At 39.8% G+C, this 22217-nt stretch overlaps 2 protein-coding genes across 2 annotated transcripts in view; one reads left to right on the plus strand and one right to left on the minus strand.

Annotated features, from left to right (window-relative positions):
• Positions 1-14297, minus strand: part of CRYZ (crystallin zeta) — a 25288-nt gene extending 10991 nt beyond the window's left edge. Inside the window, exons 1-4 of the mRNA XM_077778994.1 lie at positions 14191-14297; positions 9172-9288; positions 7589-7738; positions 3656-3819 (exon numbers count right to left, since the gene is read on the minus strand). Coding sequence (XP_077635120.1) covers positions 3656-3819; positions 7589-7738; positions 9172-9282 — 425 coding nt within the window. The 5' untranslated portion in view covers positions 9283-9288; positions 14191-14297. The remainder of the gene's footprint in view (positions 1-3655; positions 3820-7588; positions 7739-9171; positions 9289-14190) is intronic.
• Positions 14218-22217, plus strand: part of TYW3 (tRNA-yW synthesizing protein 3 homolog) — a 17411-nt gene continuing 9411 nt past the window's right edge. Inside the window, exons 1-5 of the mRNA XM_077778995.1 lie at positions 14218-14626; positions 17143-17223; positions 19198-19296; positions 19527-19598; positions 21795-21928. Coding sequence (XP_077635121.1) covers positions 14453-14626; positions 17143-17223; positions 19198-19296; positions 19527-19598; positions 21795-21928 — 560 coding nt within the window. The 5' untranslated portion in view covers positions 14218-14452. The remainder of the gene's footprint in view (positions 14627-17142; positions 17224-19197; positions 19297-19526; positions 19599-21794; positions 21929-22217) is intronic.

Raw genomic sequence — 22217 nt, forward strand, 5'->3', positions numbered from 1 at the left:
ACTATATATATATATATATATATATATATATAGTACATATATATGTATGCACACATTCTGTTGTTCTGTTCCTCTGGAGGACCCTGACTTACACAGTCATCTCCCCCTGGGGCTCATAGCAGGGGCTGGAGCCTTGGCCTGGCTTCCATGCTGCTGTCCCTTATTCCCTCTCAGTCACCTTCTCACCCACCCAAAAGCCAACCCTAATCTAAACATCCCCTGGGGAGAAAACCTTGAATCCCAATTCCTGAATTCTCCTCCACTTCAGCAACTCTCTCCCAAGGCTCAACCTGGCAACTGCCCTTACCCATTCTACCTGAGAAGCAGCAGACCCTAAGAACCAGTGAGACAGTCATCTCCTCTCCTGATCCTGTAAGCCCGTATTCTCTCAAAATCTTTCCTTCGACTTCCCAGATACAGCCATCTCTCGATTGTTCAGTTTCTGGCCACTCGTTACTCCCGGCCTCGCTTCCTTCACTGTACAGCCTGAACCCTGAAGTAGGTTACCCCAGCTCTTCTCTCTCTTCCTTTCCAGTGCTCTCACTTCCTTTGCACTGTTCCATTTTACCGCTAGTACTCCAGGCCTAGATGAACGTTAAAATCTAACTTTTTTGATAATCTATCCAAATGGCTTAGTACTATAAAAAAAAAAAAAAATCACATGACCATGCATTTTGGTGCTTCTTCAGTTCTGATTCTCAAAAGATCACTTTGCCTATTTAATTATGAAAAGTGAGGCAATTACATATGAGTTCCTTCAACACTCCACCTCCCTACCCACAAACTTTCCCATAATGATACCATTTTTACCTCTTGTAGGTTTAGCAGATGAGCTGTCCTTCGGATATCTGAAGCCAATCTCTACATATGTCCTAAGTCCTTTCCATCTTGCCTTCTGCAGGATCTCGCTCCATCTGCCACTCCACCCTCTCTTCCAAACCTTACATCGCCCCTCTCTGCTAGATCTTTTCTCAGCTATAAACATGTTCAACTCTCACCCCACCTCTAGGAAACCCTGTTGTGCCCACACTGTCCTCGAGTACTCTTCTGCGCCCCCTCCCTCCCCACCTCCATTCAAGGAATCAGTTTCCGATTCCTTCTGCAGCCTACTCACACAAGCTTCTGTCCCACCACTACTGAAAACGACCTGACCGAAGTCACCAATCACCTCCTCACTGGGAAGCATGACTGTTCTTTATTTTTTCCCCAAACACACCTCGCGGCTGTGTGTGACAGCCAGCTTCCCTCCTTAGTAACAACATCAACTACCATCTCTGACGCTCCAACACAGATGGAGTACTTACTCACTCTGCACCAGGTTCTGTGCTGAGCTCTCCTGGGGCGGCCTCATTTAGTTCTCACCACACCCCTAGGACGTAGGTGCTGTTACTATCCACATTTTTCAGTTTAGTACACTACAGCTGAGACAGGGAAGTAACTGGACCCCAGTCACAGGGCTGGTAGTAGGATAAGACAGTGCTTATCCTTAGGAAGACCCTAAGTCTTCCTGTTTTCAAACACCATGATCTTAACAGGTGCTTAACAGACACCATGACCTCTAGACTCTCTTGCTTTGGCATATACTCCCTTTGGTCTCTTAGGACTCTGACTATACTCCTATATGTGGATATTCTTGAAGGTTCTGTGCTCACTCCCCTGCACTTCACTCTCTGAAGGCTTTCGGTCACTCTCATCTCATAAGCTCCCACCCACAGGCTGACAGCCCCTCCTTGACATCTTTAGCCTTCAGGCTTCAGACTTTCACCTACCAGGTTGCTGGTCTTCTCCATTACAATGCCTATCATGGTTTCAACTCCGAAACTGGACTCAGCTTCCTTTTGAAACTTTTTCTTCCTTTTCCTTGTCACAGCTAAACCTTATCCAAGCTAAAAAGCTAGAAGTATCTGTAAGCTCCGCTTTTCTCTCACTGTCCACATGCAAACACTCACCAAATAGACCTGATTTTACCCTCCAATAGTTGTCCTTTCCCCTCCACCTTTTCTACCATGACCCTCACTCTGACCTATAAGTATTGTACCTAAGAGATACTTATATAAGACCCCCCATCTCTTTCTCCATTCCTGTCACCAAATCCACCCTTCACAGAACTGACAGATGATCGTAATAAAACACTCATGACAATATCACTATGCTCCTGAATGAAACATTTCATGACCCCCAGTCCCTTACAGAACCAATATGTAAGCTCTATCATCTTGCTTTTTACGATATGAAATCTATGTGATACACCATGTGACAGCTAACATTTATTGAGAGATGACTGTATTCTAGCCTAATTGTGTGCCACTCTTTGCCTTGATATCTTCTATCCAACAAAACCAAATGGCTATAGCTCTCCCTAAATATGATTTTCCCCTCGACACTAGGCTATTCCTATTGTCTAGAATTCCCTGCCTCTCTGAACTATTCTTCCCCAGGATAATCCCTTCTGATCCTTTTCAAATATATAGGGAATTTGATGAAAATAGATTCTCAGAGGGGTGCCTGGCTGACTCAGTCAGTGGGGCATGTGGCTCTTGATCTCTGGGTTCTGAGTTCAAGCCCCACACTGAGTGTAGAAATTACTTAAAAATAAAATCTTAAAAAAAAGTATATATATATATATACTTTCCGATTCCTTCTGCAGCCTACTCACCATTCAACATGTGTGTATATATACACACACATACACACACATATATATGGTAAGGGAACCTAGGTAGCTCAGTAGGTTCAGCATCGACTCTTGAATTTGGCTCAGGTCATGCTCTCATGGTTTGGGAGTTCAAGCCCCACACTGGGCTCCATGCTGACAGTGCACAGCCTGCCTGGGATTCTCTCTCTCTCCCTTGCTCTCTACCCCTCTCCCACTCACACACACACTCTCTTTCAAAATAAATAAATAAACATTTACAAAAATTAAAAAAATATATATATATAGATCCTCAGATCCCAGCCATGGAAGTTGATCAGTGGGTCTAGGGTAGAGCCCCACACTGTACTTTTAAATTGCAGCAATGAGGGGGGCCTGAGTGGCTCAGTTGGTTGAGCGGCCGACTTCGGCTCAGGTCATGATTTCACAGTTTGTGGGTTTGAGCCCCGCATCGGACTCTGTGCTGACAGCTAGCTCAGAGCCTGAAGCCTGCTTCAGATTCTGTGTCTTCCTCTCTCACTGTCCTTCCCCCACTCCTGTTTTGTCTCTCTCTCTCAAGATTAAATAAATATTTAAAAAAATTTTTTTAAATAAGTAGCAGCAATTAGTTTCGAGGGCTAGGTAACAAAGATTTTTGAGCCATGACTTTAAAAGAATCCAAGACTTACATCTTGGCAGGAAGCCCTATCTCATCACCATTGTTACATCCCTTATGATCCCGTCAATCCCTATGCACATCTGTACCACTGTACTTCCTCACGTTATACGTCAATATTATTACTCTTCTGTCTATCTCTCTTACTAGACTGTCAGATGCATCTTAAAGGCAAAGACAATGTTTTGCTCTTCTTTATACTCCCAGTGATTAGAATAATCTCCCAAATTAGTATAGTTTCCACTCCATAAATACTTAATGGTAACCAAATATGAGAGACAGATACATGGACACGTGGTAGGAAGGAAGACAGTATCAGTTCTATAATCGACAGTTTAGGTTATTACCTGTGGAGCAGAGCGCGATAAGCGGTAAAATATGGGATACCGATGGCAGCTCCTTGTTTAAAGTCCAGTTTTTCTGGCAGTGGGTAAACAGTGTGATCTGCTGCAAGAGCATACTCGGCATAGCCCCCAGAGATGGTGTTAGTAGTGAAAACTCTATCACCTTTCTGGGGAAAGCAAGAGATTAATATATGTGTCAGGGATTAAAAAGTATGTCAAAATGGGTGTACCTTTAAAATGCAACCGTTATAACAACAAATAAGTATTTATGTATTGCTTTCTATATCTTAAGGTCTTGCAAAAATAGCTTCAAAATGCTGAACATTTAAAAAAAATTTTTTTAGAGACAGAAAGTACCAGCTGGGGCGAGGGGTAGAGGAAAGGAGGGAGAGAATCTCAACCGGGCTCCCTGCTCAGCACAGAGCCCCATGTGGGGCTTGAACCCACAATCCTGGGATCTTGATCTGAGCCAAAATCAAGAGGCGGATGCTCAACCGACTAAGCCATCCAGGTGCCCCTGAGCATTTTTAAATGTTTTATTCATAGAAACAAATAAGAAGTAAAATTAAAGGAAAATAGAAAAACTAAGAGCAAAGAGAACCTCCAGAATGGTATAACAAGAAGACAACTAATCTTTATCGAGAGCTCACTGTGCAAGACGCTGTATTAGGTGCTTAATGAGTACTGTCTAATTTGATCTTCTCAAGAGCCTATGAGGTAAGTACTTTTCTTATCACCACTTTAGATTAATTCCACTATACAAATGAAGAAATGGAGGGACAAAGAAGTTCAATGATTCGCTCAGATTAAATAGTTAGTAAATGGCAGTTAATACAACCATTTTTTTTTTCTCTCTGATATACTAGGGAGAAAATAAAACGTAAGGTTTCTTCCACACACCAAATACCTATTCTAAATCCTTTCTACATTCTCCCCCTCATTTTTCATGTATACACCAAGAGCAGGAAACTATGTCTGGATCCTGACAGGAAGATGAGCTGGGACAGGCTTCTTCCCTTGTTACAGCACCAGAAACACAAGAAACTCTCCGTAAACTCTGCTGGGTCCTTGCTATTGAACAGCGGATGCATAGTTGAGGGTGACGTAAGGCACTATGCAAGCACTGGGGCCTGCCCAACATGCCCTGCAGGCTAGAGAAATTAGACTGTTCACTGCCAACACCTGCCCTAACTCTTCTTTCTTCAAAAAAAAAAAAAAAAGAAATGTAAATATTCCTTGGAAGAAGCACAACCTTAAGGCAATAACTCTCAGTATACTTAAATTTGTCCTATTAAAAAAAGAGATCTGAAAAAGTAACAGCACTATGCAGTGTGATAGAAACAAAAAAGCTTCAAAAGCCACCCAGGAGTCAAAGACAAGCCTCAGCACTTAGCAGTGTCACTTGCAAATAGCCAAATAGGACTGTGCTGAGACCAGCACAGGAGGTAGCACTCCTTCCAATATAATTCAAATATCTTCTAAGAATTCACTATGAAAGCAGTACTTTAAGTTCTGTTATGGATATTAATAACAAAACACTTTCCCCCATTGAAAGCATCTTAAACTTTAGGAAGAGAGAAAAGAAAAGGGTAGGAAAAATTATAATGCAAGACAAAGATGATGAACCATCAAAGCTGGGCACCCGGAAAAGAAAGGAACTATTTCTAAGTTGAAGGAATAAAAAATAGCTTCATTGGGAAGAGAATATTTAAGGTAAGTCTTGAAGAACAAGACAAGATTTTAGAAACTAAAGCTGAGAAGAGTCATTATGAGTGAGGGAACAAAGTAAGTAAAGGAACAGTGGCAAGAATAAGTGCTGAGAAATCACTAGCATTTGTGCCCAATAGTAAGTAGTCTAAGGTATGGAATGTAATAATTTCAGGGATAAAATGGAAGAATTAAAGCTGGAGGGTAAAATCTTTTCCACCTATGCTTATAAGTCTCAGTTTAATCCTGGCAAGCAGAAGAACCAATATGAACAATGGTAGAGAAAAAAGAGCATGGGGTATACAGGGAAGAGCAGCTTTACTAAAAAATAAACTATAAGGTGAGAAGGAATAGAGATAAGAATGGAAGAATAGTAGGAAGGAGCATGAAATATCTTCTCTAACAACATAAGCAGTCGCAGCAATACTCTGAAATCTGCAAGGAACTAATGTGAATTAACTGTAAAACGATCAATTAGAAAAACGATCATTTTAGAAAACGCCCTTTATATATAGTAAGAATTCACTGGAGGCGGAAGGAGGGCAGGTGTTAACTACCCATTACAGACATCCAGGCAAGGACCGAGTAGAATAACTTGCACTATAAGCAGGAGGAACAGAAAGAGCAGAGAGAAAACAGTTCTAGTAAGGGAGAGCTGAGTGAGCGAGTGAAGGGATAAGTCTCAAACCACAGAAGTCACCAAAACAATCACACAAGAGAGGGACAGATCTAATGTGACAAAATAGAAGCTCAGTTTCAGACACACTAAGAGGTGACCAAGGGTTGACTATGTGGGTCCCATACTCTGCAGCACAACTTGCTGTGATGATGGAAATGTTCTATATCAGCACTGTCCAGTAGGGTGGCCACTAGAAACAGGGGGCTATTCAGCATTTCAAATGTTGCTATTGTGACTGAGGAACGGACTTATTTTAATTTTTAATAAGAATTTTAAATAGGCATATGTGGCTACCTTATTAGACAGCACAGGTCCACAGCTTCATAGGCAATTCTAAGCTACAGATATGTGATAACGGATACCATGGGAGTGCATGAGATCTTTGTGAAGAAGGTACGGAATACAAAAGGCAGAGGTCTAAGTAGAGGCCGAGAGCACCGGGCAGCCTGAAGACTTGGGTATCCAGAGAAAAAGAAGCTTGGAAAACACTGTCCAGGAGGAAGTGGGGCAGAGGACAGGAGAAAATGATGTCATAGAAGCTGAAGAAAAAAAATTTAAGAAAAAATAAGCGGCTGAGAGTGTCAAATGTCACCAAGAAGTCAAGAGAGATAATGACATAAAAGGGCCCATTAACTCCAGCAATATAGAGGCCATTAGTGACATTAGCAGGAATCGTTTCAGTGGAGCAATGAGGGCAGAAGCCAGGCTGCCACAGGCTGAGGAGTGCAAAGCTGTAGGAATCTGCCGGTCTTCCTGTGCAGAGGCCACGTTAATCTTCTCTAGCTCGGTCCAATTTTGGTAAATGTGCTGCCAAAGTTGAGCAGGTCAGGGAATTATGGGGAAAGATGCTGGAACATGAATATACTCTCTGTGTTTTATATTTCTCTTGGCATATAAATAACGAAAGCCCTGATCATAACATTTTCATTGACTCAGTCACCTTGATCTGAGTCAGAGCTCTAAAAATGTACAGTTGACCTTGCATTTTTTTCATCTTTTACTCATTATTCAAAAGAATTAGCCTTACCTTTATCCTATGAAACTGAATTTATAAAAGGAGTTAAACACTATGTAGGCTTGTTTTTATCGAGAGGTAGGAAAGGGTATATCTTCCTTGTTTATTTTCTTTCTTACATATTTCTGCTATGTCAAAAGGATCACAGTTCAATTGTGTGAGGGGAAGTGAAGATACAAAATTTACCCAGCACTTGTTGCCAAAAATGCAAACAAGGAAGACCCCTAGACAAGAGGTAATTTCTTTTTTGAATAGAGGAGTCCCCCAAGTGGCAGAAATTGTGTAATGGGGACTTTTATTTATTTTTTTTAAAGTTATTTAAATTCTAGTTAGTTAACATATGGTGCAATATTAGTTTCAGGTGCACAATATAGTGATTCTACACTTCCATACATCACCTGGTTCTCATCACAAGTGCACTCCTTAACTGTAAAGGGGCCTTTTAAAGATTTATATACACACACGTTTTAAAGCTATATCAAAATATTTTAAGAAAAATATTATGCCAAAATAGAAATAATTTAAAATGTAATACCTTGAAAGATACATTGTCCCCAACAGCTTCTATTACCCCAGCCACATCTGAACCAGGAGTATAGGGTAAGTGTGGTTTTTTCCTGTAAGTACCAGAACGAATATATGTTTCCACTGGGTTTACACCACATGCATGGACCTTGATTAAAACCTGCAATGACAATGTTTTTCAGTTAAAACAGAACATTAGGCATTCATTCAGCATTATGTTAGGACCATACAGATTATGAGAGCTACAAAAATGGAGGAGAAAACCTTGCTTTCAACAAGTTCACCTCACCATTTTGCAAACCAACATATAAATAAAAAGATAAGATAGAATGTTTAATGTGCTCAAAACATTTGTGGAAAATAGTAGTGGAAATATTTGAGAGGATATGGGGCACAAACCTCTAGGTACTCATCAAACCTATCTCCTCCTCCTCCTGGGTACATAGGAAGGATATTATTTCTTGGCACCTTCAGTAATGAGTAGCCAAATGATTGAGTGTTGGACAAGAAAGTGATGAGAGCCACTCTCAGGGCTGACTCATAAAGACCTTCTGGGCAATCCACACTGTGCCTTCCCCCTTTCATTAGAAGGGACCTCAGAAGACAGGCATTGAAGGTGGCATAGCCACAGCGATGGACAACGCCTATGTCCCTAAATCACTCTTTGAGAGTTACCCACCAACATTTTAGAATTCTGCAATTTAGTGAATGAGAAACAATTTTCTATTGTTGAACCGTTGAGATTTTGAGGTTACCTCTACCACAGAAGCTAATTTTATCTTAATTAATACCTAATGATTACTTCTGGTGCAAGAATAAGAGAAGGCCTTACAAAGAAAGTGGTATTTGAGCTAGGCCTTAAAAGAAGAGTAGACATTCTTTCAGAATGGGAGAAAAAGGACATTTCAGGTAAAAGGAATAGTACTACAAAGACAGAAGGAAGGAAACGGCCTCCCAGGGAGACCAGACAAGTCTCTTGGGAGACCAGACAATGCTGCTTTTTACAGCACAGTCTACTGAGAAGGAGCAGTAAGAAATGAAACTCTAAAGCTGGGTTATGGCCAAATTGTAAAAACTCTTAAGGTTCAACTTTCGTTAAGAAAATAAGACTTGAGAGTCATGGAAGGTACAATAATAAAAATACATAATTTTTAATGAGAAAGTATATTGTTAAAGTCACAGGAAATGATTAAACTCTTCATTTAAATTCGCTTAAATCATATACGGAAAGGCATGTATGCAGAAGAAAACTACTTTCCTATTGTGCACAAAATAGAAATCATGAAAGTTAGTAACAGAACAACTTGTGCAAAACTACTGATGACTTTATCCAGAAAAAATCAATTACTACATAGATGATTCCCAACTTCAACAATTTTCTTGTAACAGTATATTTTTCCTTTTCATAGATCTACCTCACTGTTATAACTACGTTCTCTTTGTCAGACCTCATGTATATCATCAGTATAAACTCTGTCCTAATCCAATTCCTTTTACAAATTATTGTGAGTCTGCTTCTTTTGACATTAACCTGATGTGCTGGGGACTCATATTCAGTGTAATTATTGCCTGTTTTTATGTCATTATTTCTACCTGATGGTCTTTTGGAGTTGGTACTGCCACATCTGACTGGAGTTTCAGCACTTCCGGTCCACCAAATTCAAAAACTCTAATTGCTTTCATCAATTTCAGTCCGGTTGCCATGGTGATCTAGATACCAAGAAAAAAAATAATGTATTGTCATATGTATCTAGGCTACCACTATGTTTTTTTTTCCCCTGGAGGGGGCAGATCAAACAATTTTTCAAACAACAGTTTAAATCTTGAGCTTACATAGATCTCATTTCATGTTTAAGAACCTTTCATCTTACAAATCCTTCAGCTACAAAGCAAAATACTTCATACGACTTCCTGTAGGGATTCAGTGCCTTCAACAAGGGAATCAAACATGCAAATAAAAACATCTGGCTAGACATAGCATGACATAATATCTTAGGTTTCTCTTTGTGTAAGTTTGTGCTGCAACATCTTAGAAATTTTAGAAGCTGATGTTAAGTTTTATTAAAATTAGATAAATAGACCTGTTAGATTATGAAATATTTCAAATATACAGAAAAATATAAAGAGTATATATAATGAACACTTTTCTCTGCCACTCTGCTTCACCAAATCTTAATATTTTAAAAGCCCAGAACATTATAGACATAACCGAAGCCTTCCAAACCCATCCCCAAACCCATCTCTGGCCCACCCTTTTAAGAGGTGATTATTACCATAAACTCGGTGCCCCTCATTCCTAGGTATGCTGTCATACCACTACTACACGTATATTCATTAGTCAACAATATGGGCTATTGTGTTGCATGTTCTCAAACTTTATTTAGACAGGATCACACGGTCCTTAATTCTGCAACTTGGTTTTTCCTCTCAACATTATGTTTCTGAGATTTATGAGTTGGCTTTATGAAGTTCATTCACCTTAACAAAGGAGGAAAACATTAAAAACTAAAAATACTGCTTTATATGTAATCTTTTATAAATTACAAGGGTCATTTGCAGTTAACCTTTCTGTCCTACCACTGTTGTTATTTTTTTCTACCACTGTTGTTATTGAAATGAAACCTCAGAGCTAAAATAAACTTTAAAAAAAGGTAAAAAAACACTTGAATACAAAAATAGGTAATTATGGAAAGCTTCCATACCTACAGATGTAATGAAAGGGTTCTGACTGTATCTCCTTAACTTTGCTTGCGTGTTATCACAATTTCTTGAAATTAACCACATCAAATATTTAGATTCTGCCATCACCTAGAACACCATTGCTAACTTCTGGAATAATTATATTCATCAACCATGAATAGCTGAAAGATCAAAATGAGTTGTAGAAACTAGGACTTGACAGAATTAGGACTTATATTATATTGAAGCTCAACACAGGGCTACTTAGAACAGAGCATGTGCTAACGATAAAATGTCAGTCCATGTACAGGCGGTAATCAAGAGCATTTGGATGATGTTATTAATGGAAAGTTCTTGATCTAACTAATCAAAAGTTGTATCATTTTTAAATTTATAGTACCTAGCACAGAGGAGTAGGTAAATTTTCCATTGTTAGAAGGCTGTTTAGCAATGACATACCCTGAATGGCAGACCTCAAGGAGGCAGAAGCAAGCAGACAACATAAGCTGAAGGTCACTGTAGAGCAGTGAGGCAGTCCCTGAGGGTGACACCAGTGTGGAGTGAGGTCTGGGGAAAGGCAGTTCACTCCATAACTACCAGCAGTCTCACTATTATATTTCTATTTAGGTCTTCACTCAGGCTGGGTATTTGTTAGACAAGAAAGTGAAAATATAAAGACCATAAAACAGAAACAACAACAAACGAAGGTTCCTCTGATTAGAGTTTTCCATTCTGGAAATAAGAACACAGCTTTTTTTTTCCTTTTTGTCTTCAGCATGGTGTTATGGGAAGAGTACGGGCTTTGGAATCTGACAGCTTTCGGTATGGATTCCAGCTCTATCATTTACTAGCCATATGGCCTTGGGCAAGGCAGTCAACTTTTTTGGGCTTCTTCCTCTGAAAACTGGCTTCCCACTTAGGGTGCTAGGGGCACAGCAAGCATCAGGCAATGAACCTGGCAAAAATGTTTACTCTTATATATAGTAGATATCATTATTCCTTTCCTATCTATTTCCTCCTTTCCAATTTCTTACTGGTTAAAATATGCTTGATTCTATAATTCCATAATCACTTTTGATTTACAGGACTCAGATTATAAAAACAAGATGGTGGCCTCAAAGAATTCAGTCTAGAGAATCATTTAAACAAAACATTAATATCAAATGTTGTTATGTGTTTAACAATATCAAATGTTGTTATTCATTCAACACGTATTCTGTGAACATTAACTGTAAGGGAGGCACTGTGCTAACCTCAGAGGACAAAAAGGGCAAAGAGAAAATGCCGCAGCCCCTCCTAGCTCCTGCTCACTTTGCACTCATTTCCTTCACGCAGCTACACACACCATGTAAGATCTGTAGCTCCTTTTCCACTTTCTACCTGCCTCTTACCTATTTCTTTCAGGCACTTGCATCTACCTTTTCACCAACAGACATCATAATTATCCTCAAAGAACTGCAGCAGTAATAAAAGCAAAATTACCCTGAAATGGGATCTGTCAAAATTATCTAGCACATACATTTCCCCCCGCCCCTATATTTTGACATCTAGTAAGTTGGGAGAAAAGAACAAAGGAAGGAGGACACTTATCCTTAATAATGGATTTAGAAGACCCTGTTGCCTTATCGACTAAGGCCATCTTATCCTATCCAGCTTGTAAGGAGACAGGGTATAACCTTGGCAGTGCTGTCTCTTACTTTGCTTCTGTCCATCTTATTTCCCACTGAGACTTTGCCACTATGATTGATCAGGCTCCAATTGGCACAAATTGCCTTTGAAAACTCCCTCAACTACCCACAGGGTCATCATGTGCTTCATAACACATAAGGTGATACGTCAAAAGGAATAATAAAAAGAATAAAATAATACAACGCACTAATAACGATTTTAATTCTTAATCCCCTGTAATATCTGAGTTCTTCTACAAAGCATGTTTTTCATATCCATTGGGATAATTATTTTCACCATAGGTTAAAAAAAGGCCACCATTTAATTGTAAGCAGAAATGGAAATAAAATCAACATCCATTTTATGGATCCAAAAACATTCCAAGAGGTTAAGAGGCTCACTAGGGTCACACAGAAGCAGACTGAGAACCCAAGTCCTCTAATGTGTTGTGAAATTCTTTTTCCCCCTTACTGTATAATCTTTTTCATCTCTTCCTTTGAAATGTTGGCATAGAGAACCCTTAATTTCTGAAAAATATTCTTTATAATGATGATAGCTGAGACAGGCTGAGCTAGAAATATGAAATACGACTAACCTGCAGGTAGGATTACATATTTTATGATTAAGAGTTTGAAATTTTCCAAACGCCTAGAAGTTCGGAAGATCCACTGGTGATACACAGAACATGCCTCTATTAGGAAAACTAATTTCCTTATCTGTAAAATGGGGCCAATATCCCCTAGCAGAGGATCCCTGTGAAGATTAACTGCAAGAGTACCCAGGTGAGCGCTTCCCAGCTCGCCCAACATGCAATAAGCTCTATTATTCAGGTTAAATCATTTTCATGTCAGCAGACCTGCCTCCTTGCTAGTGTTTTTAAATACATCTTTCTATTTATCAAACATAAAATTTAAATGAGAGGATCCTGGTTTAATTTCTGGTTGTACTTTTTACCTATAAAAAGTTGCCAAGTATACTTCACAAATCAGAATTTAAAATTATTCCTTAAATCTTTTCTACGCTCTGTTTCATCAATGTTTGGTTTCACTAAAAACTAAAGGGATGGGGTAAATGTTAGAAATAAATGTTAACATAGAATGAGGAAAGTCAGAGGAANGTCCTTAAATCTTTTCTACGCTCTGTTTCAATGTTTGGTTTCACTAAAAACTAAAGAGATGGGGTAAATGTTAGAAATAAATGTTAACATAGAATGAGGAAAGTCAGAGGAAAGGCACAGTATGAGAGAAGAAAGAGCATAAGTTAAATTAAGTAAGAATTGCTGGCAAGACATAGAAAATAAGAACTTGGCAAGAGAATAATCACCAAAAGTGCTGTTGATCAAGAAAGACTTATGTAAGCCTATTTTTTTATTAGCCTTAAGCCAGAGATACTTAAAAAAAGAAAAAAGAAAAAAAAAAAAAAACAACTAGAAGTAGCCTAAGAAAAGTCTCTTCTTGGCTGTATAACCTTGTTAGTTTACTCCCCTGGCCTAGATCTCAGTACCCACTTCGAACAAGGGAGGGGAGGTTAGTGGAGGAGAAGGTGAATAGATAATTCTAAACCCCTCCACGTTCTGGGAAGAAAAGGTTGGATGGAACTGGGCAGGCAGCTCTCGGGGTTCGGGAAGAGTTCAGTGGGATTTGCTGCAGACGTGCTGCACGCCACTGGCTTCAGTGAGACTTGCACAACCGTTTCCGCTGACAATCCAAACTTTAGCCTCTAAACAGTTCAAATATTAACACCTTCCCTGGTCACTGAGGCTGTCTCTTCTCGGAACTAAGTGAACATCAAACGATGTGTTGACTTGGTGTTGTGTAAGCTTTTTGCTTTCGAAAATGATTTCAGGTGGGGGCCGCGGGGCCGGGGGAGTCCGAAACACTGGGCATGTCTCTCCAAAAGTACGATGGCGGAGCCGACAGAGGGCCGGCCTGGAGCCCTGCAGTCGCGGGAACCGCCGGGAAGGCCCACGTCCAGGCCCGGCGGCGGGGGCAGAGCCCACGGCGCCCTGCTGTGTGCAGCCCCAACTCGAATCTCACCGGAGACCAGGGCCGGGAGCTCGCGGCAAGTTAAAGTCGCCGAGGGATGTACGCCTCTGGCACAAGGCGCCGCTAGAGGAAACGTCCTCGATTACGAGCTCATTTTGCAGATTTTGCAGGACAGAACGCGGGACAGAAGCGCCACCTCAATCAACTAGGCCCGTTTTTGGACACGCGGCGGGGAGATCCGCTTCCTGAACACCTAAGGGGACATTTTAAAACCACTTACCCGGTTTTAGAGTGTGGAAGCGAACTCTGTGAGGGCTCACTCAGATTCCACAAAAAAGGGGACGGACCTGGGCGTTTTCTACAGTTGCTGGCTCCTCCTCGCCAGCCCGCTTCTCCCCGCCCCCAGACAAGGGCACGACTGTCTCCGAGCTCGGAACGAGAAGAAAGTTTGGGCCTTTCCGGCCACCATCCGCTACAATATGGCGTCCCCCAGGGAAAGGCGAGAGTTGATGTCCAAGTAGAGATTCTAAAGGCTTCCTCGAATGGATCGTAGCGCAGAGTTCAAGAGATGGAAGGCGCAGTGTCTGAGCAAAGCGGACCTCAGCCGGAAGGGCAGTGTGGATGAGGATGTGGTAGAACTTGTGCAACTCCTGAATGGGCGAGAACAGTACTTCACCACGAGCTCTTGCGCCGGGCGCATCATCCTCCTAGACGGGGTGAGGCCGTTTTGTGTCTTTTCAGCGCCCGCTCTGTTAGTGTGCAGCACCTGGAGTCCTGTGTCCACCCAGTGCAGCACCCCAGTCCAGCACCCCAATCCAGCCTGTTTTCTCTTTCTAATGTGTGGTCTCGTTTTCTTTATGAAACTTACAGGTTGAATTAGACCAGTGCTTCTAAAACTTTAACGTGTCTAGTAATCATCGGGAGCTCTTATTATAATACAGGTTCTGATTCAGTTAATTCTAGGGTGGGGCTGATATTAGGCCTTTCTAACAAGCCCCTCAGTGATGCGGAAACTGGTGGCCTGGGAATGATCTTGAGTTGCAAAGGTTAGAGAATTTGATTCTGGATATTAGGGGGGCTTTAAAGACTTTCCAACTGGGCGAGGCTACTTTTCAATCGCCCGACCAAATCATTGTTTACTACCTGATCGAAAGTCTTCAGGATTAAGGAGTTTACTGCCTCCTGGTGGCCCAATCCGTTATTACAGCTCTGGAAATTTTTACATTAAGCTGAGTACAAGAGAATATATGGTAGGGTGTATCCCTACCTCAGGCTTTGGAGTGATACTGCTTAGATTCTAAACCAGTCGTGGGATTTATTGGCTATGTGACTTTAGGAAAGTTACCTAAACTCAGTCCCTCCCTGTTCCATGAACTGAGAATAAGAATATTTGCTTCATAGGGATTCAGTGTAGAAGAAATGGGATAATTTGAAATGTTTAGTTAGCATCATGTCTGTCCCATATTAAGTGCACTGTAAAAAGTTAGCACCGTAAAATTAAAGTTAATTTTAGCATTAGGACTGAATTCACAGCATGAAAGACAGCACATTCATAAACTCATTCTTTAGATCCCTCATTTGCTGATAATTTGCTGGTCCCCCAAGTTAGGAGGGCCTGTATATTTTTATATCGCCTCTATTGGATCCTGAACAGTGGCACTCTAGCTGGGCTTACTCTCTTCCACCATTTTTGCTGCCCTGTTTTACCTAGATATCTGCAGTGTTTTCCTAACAGGTCACTGATCTACCTTTCTACCCCAAACAATGTTACATACTGTTAACAGATTGACTTTCCTAAAGACAGCTCTGTGCCTGTCATTCATATATGCTAAAATATTTTATTACACATTTTTCAACATCAGAAAATCCAAACCCCTACCCTAGTATGCCTTTCAACCGTTCTGCTGCTGCCTTATTTTCTGTTACTTCTCTTCATGTTTCTCTATTTACTAAAACTGAACTGTCCTTTCTCAGATTTACTGGCCTTTGTCTTTTTCACGTTTATTTTTCCTGAAATGTTTTCCCCCATTTCTGTGTATTTTAGATGTGACTGCAAAAATTCCCTTCTCCCATCGGAACACAAGCATACACACCCACTTATAAGTAACGACTGCTTCTTCTGAACCGCCTTAGGACTTTTCAAACCTCTTTTTATTTTATGTAGATTATTTATTTTCACCTAGCCTTATTCCAGGAAGCAATTGCATCAGATTACAGAAAAGCAGTACAGGAAGAAAAATAAAAACTGGGAGAATGTAGGTGAAGGGAGCATAGATAAGATGAAGAAGCTACAAATGGCATTAGTTACCAAACGTGCCCATATATTCTGTAAATTTTCTAGAGGTGGGCCACACATTTGACTCTAAGATTTACAGCAGCCAGCATAAGATCAGATAAATGTCACTCAATGAAAGTAAACCAGTTATTCAGGACAAGCAGAGCTTTTCCCTTTTCCAAAGCCAGTCAAGTCTACTATGTTCCCATGGTAAAAATAGTTACTTTGTAGAAGTATAGTGATTTAAAAGTACTTGTGGTTTGCTGCATTCTCTTTCCAGCATCCTAGAGGGTAGGATCTGTCTATACCCAAAGAATCTAATAAAACTTTAAAAATAAACGTTTTTCCAGTTAATAAACAAACCAAAAAAATCTGTTGCTAAAGTATTTGTCTTCTTGAAACTTTGACCCTGCAATCCTAGCTCTGCCCTTTGGGACTGCATACAAAGTCTAATCCACAGTTTACAAATGTATGCCTCTAGAGGCTAGAGACATAAGGGTGTGAACAGCTGAGGTGTTAGTAAAAAGTAATAGATCCTGTGTGGGATTGGTATAGTGCTTTCTGAACTGAACAAAGGGAGTTCAACTTGTTTCTGTTTGTTTGTTTTTTTAATATTGTGCAAGCCAAATAAAACAGCTAGACTAGAGGACAACTCAGGTTGCTAGTGTACAACCCTTTAGAATAATTCCTTTTCTCCTGACAAAATCATGACCATATTTTAGAAAATATCAAGTTTTTATACCTTAATAAACTATTGTCTTTCTACCTGAACTAATTTGGTTTCATTTTTGTTTGGTTAACACTACCCAAAGCCTATTGAATAGTTCTCAGTAATACTTAAAATTATCACTTGGGATTATTCACCTAAGAAAGTCTAAAATTATGCTGTGCATTGTATTTATTATTTTTGTAGATATTATAGGATTAAAATTTGTTTATTTTATTTTTTTATTTTAGAGTATAAATGGTTTTGAGGTTCAAAAGCAAAATTGTTGCTGGCTACTGGTGACACACAAACCTTGTGTAAAAGATGATGTGGTAAGTTTTTAGATAGAAATTTAGATACAAGCTTTTTAAATTTACATTTCTTTATTTATTTACTTATTTATTTATTTAGAATATGCAAGGGAGAGAGAGAGAGAATCTTAGGCAAGCTCCACACTCAGCATAGGGCCCTACCTGGGGCTTGATCCCATGTCCTGAGATCATGACCTGGGCAGAAATCAAGAGTCTGATGCTCAATTGACCAAGCCACCCAGGGACCCCTAGAAATGAACATTTAATTCAAAGTCACATTAAATAAAGAACATAGGACACTCAAGGTGAATTTATGTGCACAGTTATAGTGACTGAAAATTAGAGAGCCTGAAGAGAATTCATTACAGTGGCTTTTTTGATTTGTAGAGATAAAAGTGTGTGTGTGTATGTATGTGTGTATGTACATATATATGCATTACTTATATGTACATATACATATGCATTACTTATTGCTCAACAAAACACATCCTCTTGGCTGTGAATATACAGATATTGGACACATAGATCAAAAATAAGAATTTCAGTGCTATCATTTGATAACTTTGTAACCTGGAACAAATTATAGGAGAAAGGAGCTGGGTGAAAGGGATTAGTACTATCTGTATATTACCAGCATACTGATATAAATAAATTATACATTACTGGGGTGCCTGGGTGACTCAGCGTCTAATTGGTTAAGCATCTGACTTTACCTCGCAGTCTATGAGTTCAAGTTCTGTACTGACAGCTCAGAGCCTGGAGCCTGCTTCAGATTCTGTGTCTCCCTCTCTCTGCCCTCCCCAGCTCACATTCTGTCTCCCTCTGTCTCAAAAATAAATAAACATTAAAGAATAATAAATAAATTATAATTGCTTATCTGGATCGCTTCTTGAAAATCTTCCTATCTGTGCTGGGTTATTTAGTTTCCTAAATTAAATTGTTTAGATGAGTTCATATGTTTCTCTTACGCACTTTATCTTACCTGTTTATGTCCCCAACTGTTGTCTTCAGGGTACTCACTCAGTCTCCATCTCCTTCTTTGGGTACTGGTTCTTTCAACATATTTGCCTTATTCTCTTCTGCTGCAGTTAAGCTTTTGTAGGAAAGTTAGCTGCCAGCAGGCCGCACAGAAAGAGACTTCTTGCTAATATCCAGGTATCATTCCCAGAGGAGTCTGACTCACCCTGCTTGGGTATGTTTGCCCCTTAGATCAGTTATTTTTGCCAGTGGAATGAAATGCTATCCTTGATCAGACCTATGCACTTAGCATCTATGATATTATGATAGCAGGAGTCATGAGTGATATAGGGTCATGCTTGACAGTCCCTCTGGAATCAAATGGGGTGAAAAAGGGAGGATACTGCTCAGGGATACCAGGTGGACTGAAATAACAACTGCCTTGTGTAAATTCTAGCTCACACATACATGGGTGTCAAACCTCAGTCTAACAGCAAAGTATTTAAAGAGCACATTCATACCATATTCCTTAATGAAAATCTGTTATGGAATTAAATAGAATAATAGTTTACTTTCCAAGGTATGGTTGGAAAGAATTACACAAAAGGTTTATGGGAGAATTAGAAATTGGGTCTTTTACTTTTTATTTAAAATTTTTTTTCAATATTTATTTATTTTTGAGAGAGAGAGAGGGAGACACAGAATCCGAAGCAGGCTCCAGGCTCCAAGCTGTCATCACAGAGCCCGATGTAGGGCTTGAATCCACAAACTGTGAGATCATGACCTAAGCCCAAGTCGGACACTTAACCAACTGAGCCACCCAGGTGCCCCAGAAATCAGGTCTTTTTAAAGAATAAGCAGATTGATCCGTTTTTGTAGAAAGAGGACCAAAAAAGCAGGGTAAAAGGTTAGTGCAGAAAAAGGATGCTGGATGAATCTGAATGCTTCTGGGAAAAACTAAAGTTGCATACGATAAAGGGTCACCAAAGAACAGGATCACATGTTGGTGTCTTATGCTAACATTTTTTATTTATATAGATTGTAGCTCTGAAGAAAGCAAATGGTGATGCTGTTTTGAAATTTGAACCACTTATTCTTCATGTGCAGTGTCAACAGTTGCAGGATGCACAGATTCTGGTAAGATTTTATGATTATACTTGAATTTATAGGTATGTGGGTAGATTTGATTTTAAACTTTAAAACTACCAAAAAAAAAAAAAAACCAACAGTGCACTGTTAATATAATTAACTAATTTTTAAATTTAATTATTGGTTTAATAATTATATATGTTTCTGCAGTTTGTAGAGCTAACCAGTTTATCTGATTAGCCAGATTATCAGAATTTAAACAGTTTCTTTTCTTACAGCATTCAGTGGCCATAGACTCTGGTTTCAGGAACTCTGGCATAACTGTGGGAAAGAGAGGGAAGACTATGTTGGTAAGTTAATTTTTGGCAAAAACAAGCTCTTTGGGCACGAAGTGATTCAGATTATTGAATAACCTCATTAGATTCCGGCCTTTAGTCTCTCCCTACTCACATCTTCTTGCCATGCCCTTGCCCAGAAATCTTCAGTACCTTACTCTTTCCTACAGAAAGTCTTCTTAGATTTGCATCTGAGATCTTATTTTATACTTTCCTCCTTTATTTACTTTCAACCTGATTCTCTGTGCCCTCCTGACCATAAATAGTCAAGGCTCATTTAATAAACACTATGACATAGTAGATAGACGCAGAGGCAGAGGGTCTATAAAGTCCTCTACACAGATACTGGTGACACCACAGCTGTGCTATATTAGCTTGGGCAAGCTCCTTAATCGCTCAGGGTCGAATTTTCTTAGCCATTTCAGGGGCCCAGCAAACTACTGCCCTGGGGCCAAGTCCACTCCACAGGAGGTCAGAGCCCACTACTCCCACTTGAGAAGTTAGTGTCTAAGGTTGCTTTTGTGTACAGTGGTGAAACTGAGTAGTTACAACAGATATAGTATGGCCACAGAGTCAGAAATATTTACTGTCTATCCTTTTATAGAGAAAGTTTGCCAACCCTGGGCTAGATCTTTAAAGCCCTTTCTAAGCCCCCAGCCTCTCAGAGTCCTTTCCTGGCCAAGCCAACTCCTAGTGATTTTGCCCTGGCCTGGTTTCCCGTAGTGTTTACTATTTCTAATAGTATGTATTCTTTGCTTTTGAACTATTTCAGGTTTTCTTCCATTCTAGCTCCCTAGACTTTTCAACTTTTTATCTTTTTTAACAAATTGCCCATTCCCCAAATAGAAACAGCTTACAAAAGAAGACACCTATAAAAAAGCATGACTAAGTAGAAAGTGGGAGTCTGCAGCACTGGTCTCTTTCCCTGTCCCCTTTCATTATACTGCATCTGGTAGCCCAAGCAATAACAGAGCTGCTCTGTCACTTTCATTTCCTTTGTCTTCCATATTCAGTTACTTACAAGTCCTATCCCATCTGCTTCTAATTTCTTACACCGACTATACCTCTCCAAGCCCCCTGTCACTGCCCCTACTTAAGCCCTCATGGTCCCACACCTCAGTGTTGACAGTGGTCTCCTGACTGGTCTTCCTGCTATCCACCTTCTCCTTCAGTCACCCTGAGCCATTACTATCAGAATCCCCCTTTTTAAAAAGTCAAGGTCTCCATATATTTCCCCTGGTATTCAAAGCCTGTCATCTACCTTATTTATGCCCATTTCCTGCTAGCATACATCTGTTCCAGCCAGATAGAAAACTATCTGTTGTTTCCCAAAATATCATGTTCTTTCATGTCTCCAGGACTATAGATAAGTCGTTCTCTGACTTGAATGCCCCCTTCCCCCATTTTCTGTCTGGTAAAATTGCAATTGTCCTCCCAAATTCCAATGCAAATGCTAACTTTCCCATGAAGCCAAGGCCTCAGACTCAGTTAGTTGCTCCTCCTCTGTATTTCCGCAGCATTGTGTATGTGTGTACGTGCGCGCATGGGCATGTGCACATGTACGTGCATATGTCTCTCCTGTCCTAGCACATCAAACATTGTAAGTGTTCAGTAAAAGTCTATTGAGAGAATTTTTATTTCTCACAATAGGTTTTGTTGCTGTTCTTAACCTATTTCCATTGTTTGGATTTGCTTGAAACATGTTGTCTGTTTCATCAACCGGTTTGCTAAGGTTGGCAGCCCTCAAGCCTGGAGAAAGTAGCCACTTCGTGAGATATAACAGGCATGGTTTATTCTTATAACCACACTCTGCTCAGTACTAAGAGGCTCTTCCGCATCCAGTCCATTTTTATTTTCCCTTGAAGCTGCTGTTGAGATTTCATTTATTTCTTTTCTTTAAATAGGATGTTAAAGCTTTCTAAGCTTTAGTGAGACTGAAACTGTTAAAGTGATTGGATTTTTGGATATTGTCTGCTTTTCTGAAAGACAGTATGTAGAATGACTTTCTTTAGAAATAACTGTATGTGGGGAAAATCTGTTTAATCTCCTTTGATTCAATTGTGTTTAGCTAAAGTATATTAAAGCATAAACTTAAATCCTGTAATGGAACCCAACTATCTTTAAACACTGCCCTGACTGGGACTTTTCTTTAGTTATCTTCAGTGTCTCTAGCACATAAATCATTGTATCTAACTTGTTTGTTCCTTGTAGGCTATCCGGAGCACTCATGGCTTAGAGGTTCCATTAAGCCATAAGGGAAAACTGATGGTGACTGAGGAATATATCGACTTCCTGTTAAAGATAGCAAATCAAAAAATGGAGGAAAACAAAAAGAGAATTGAAAGGTATATTAATTAGATAGTTCCATGTTACTCTTATATATTTAGGTCATCTTTGAAAACATTGATACACACCGTCTTCAGCTTATACTCCCAACTACTTTTCTATCTGTAGTCTTATCACAGATAATAAAAAAATTATCAAAGTAATAGATGAGAGTAGCCCAGACTGTAATGGGTACTAAGTGCAGCATAAAGGGAGATGCTCCATGGAGGACAGTGGGACATGACTGCCAGCAGCACTCATAAAGGAGAGAACCATAATCACTCAGGTGAGAGAACCCAACAGTTACAG

The sequence above is a fragment of the Crocuta crocuta genome, unplaced genomic scaffold, assembly GCF_008692635.1.
Source record: "Crocuta crocuta isolate KB4526 unplaced genomic scaffold, BGI_CrCroc_1.0 scaffold58, whole genome shotgun sequence".
In the NCBI taxonomy this organism is placed as follows: Eukaryota; Metazoa; Chordata; class Mammalia; order Carnivora; family Hyaenidae; genus Crocuta; species Crocuta crocuta.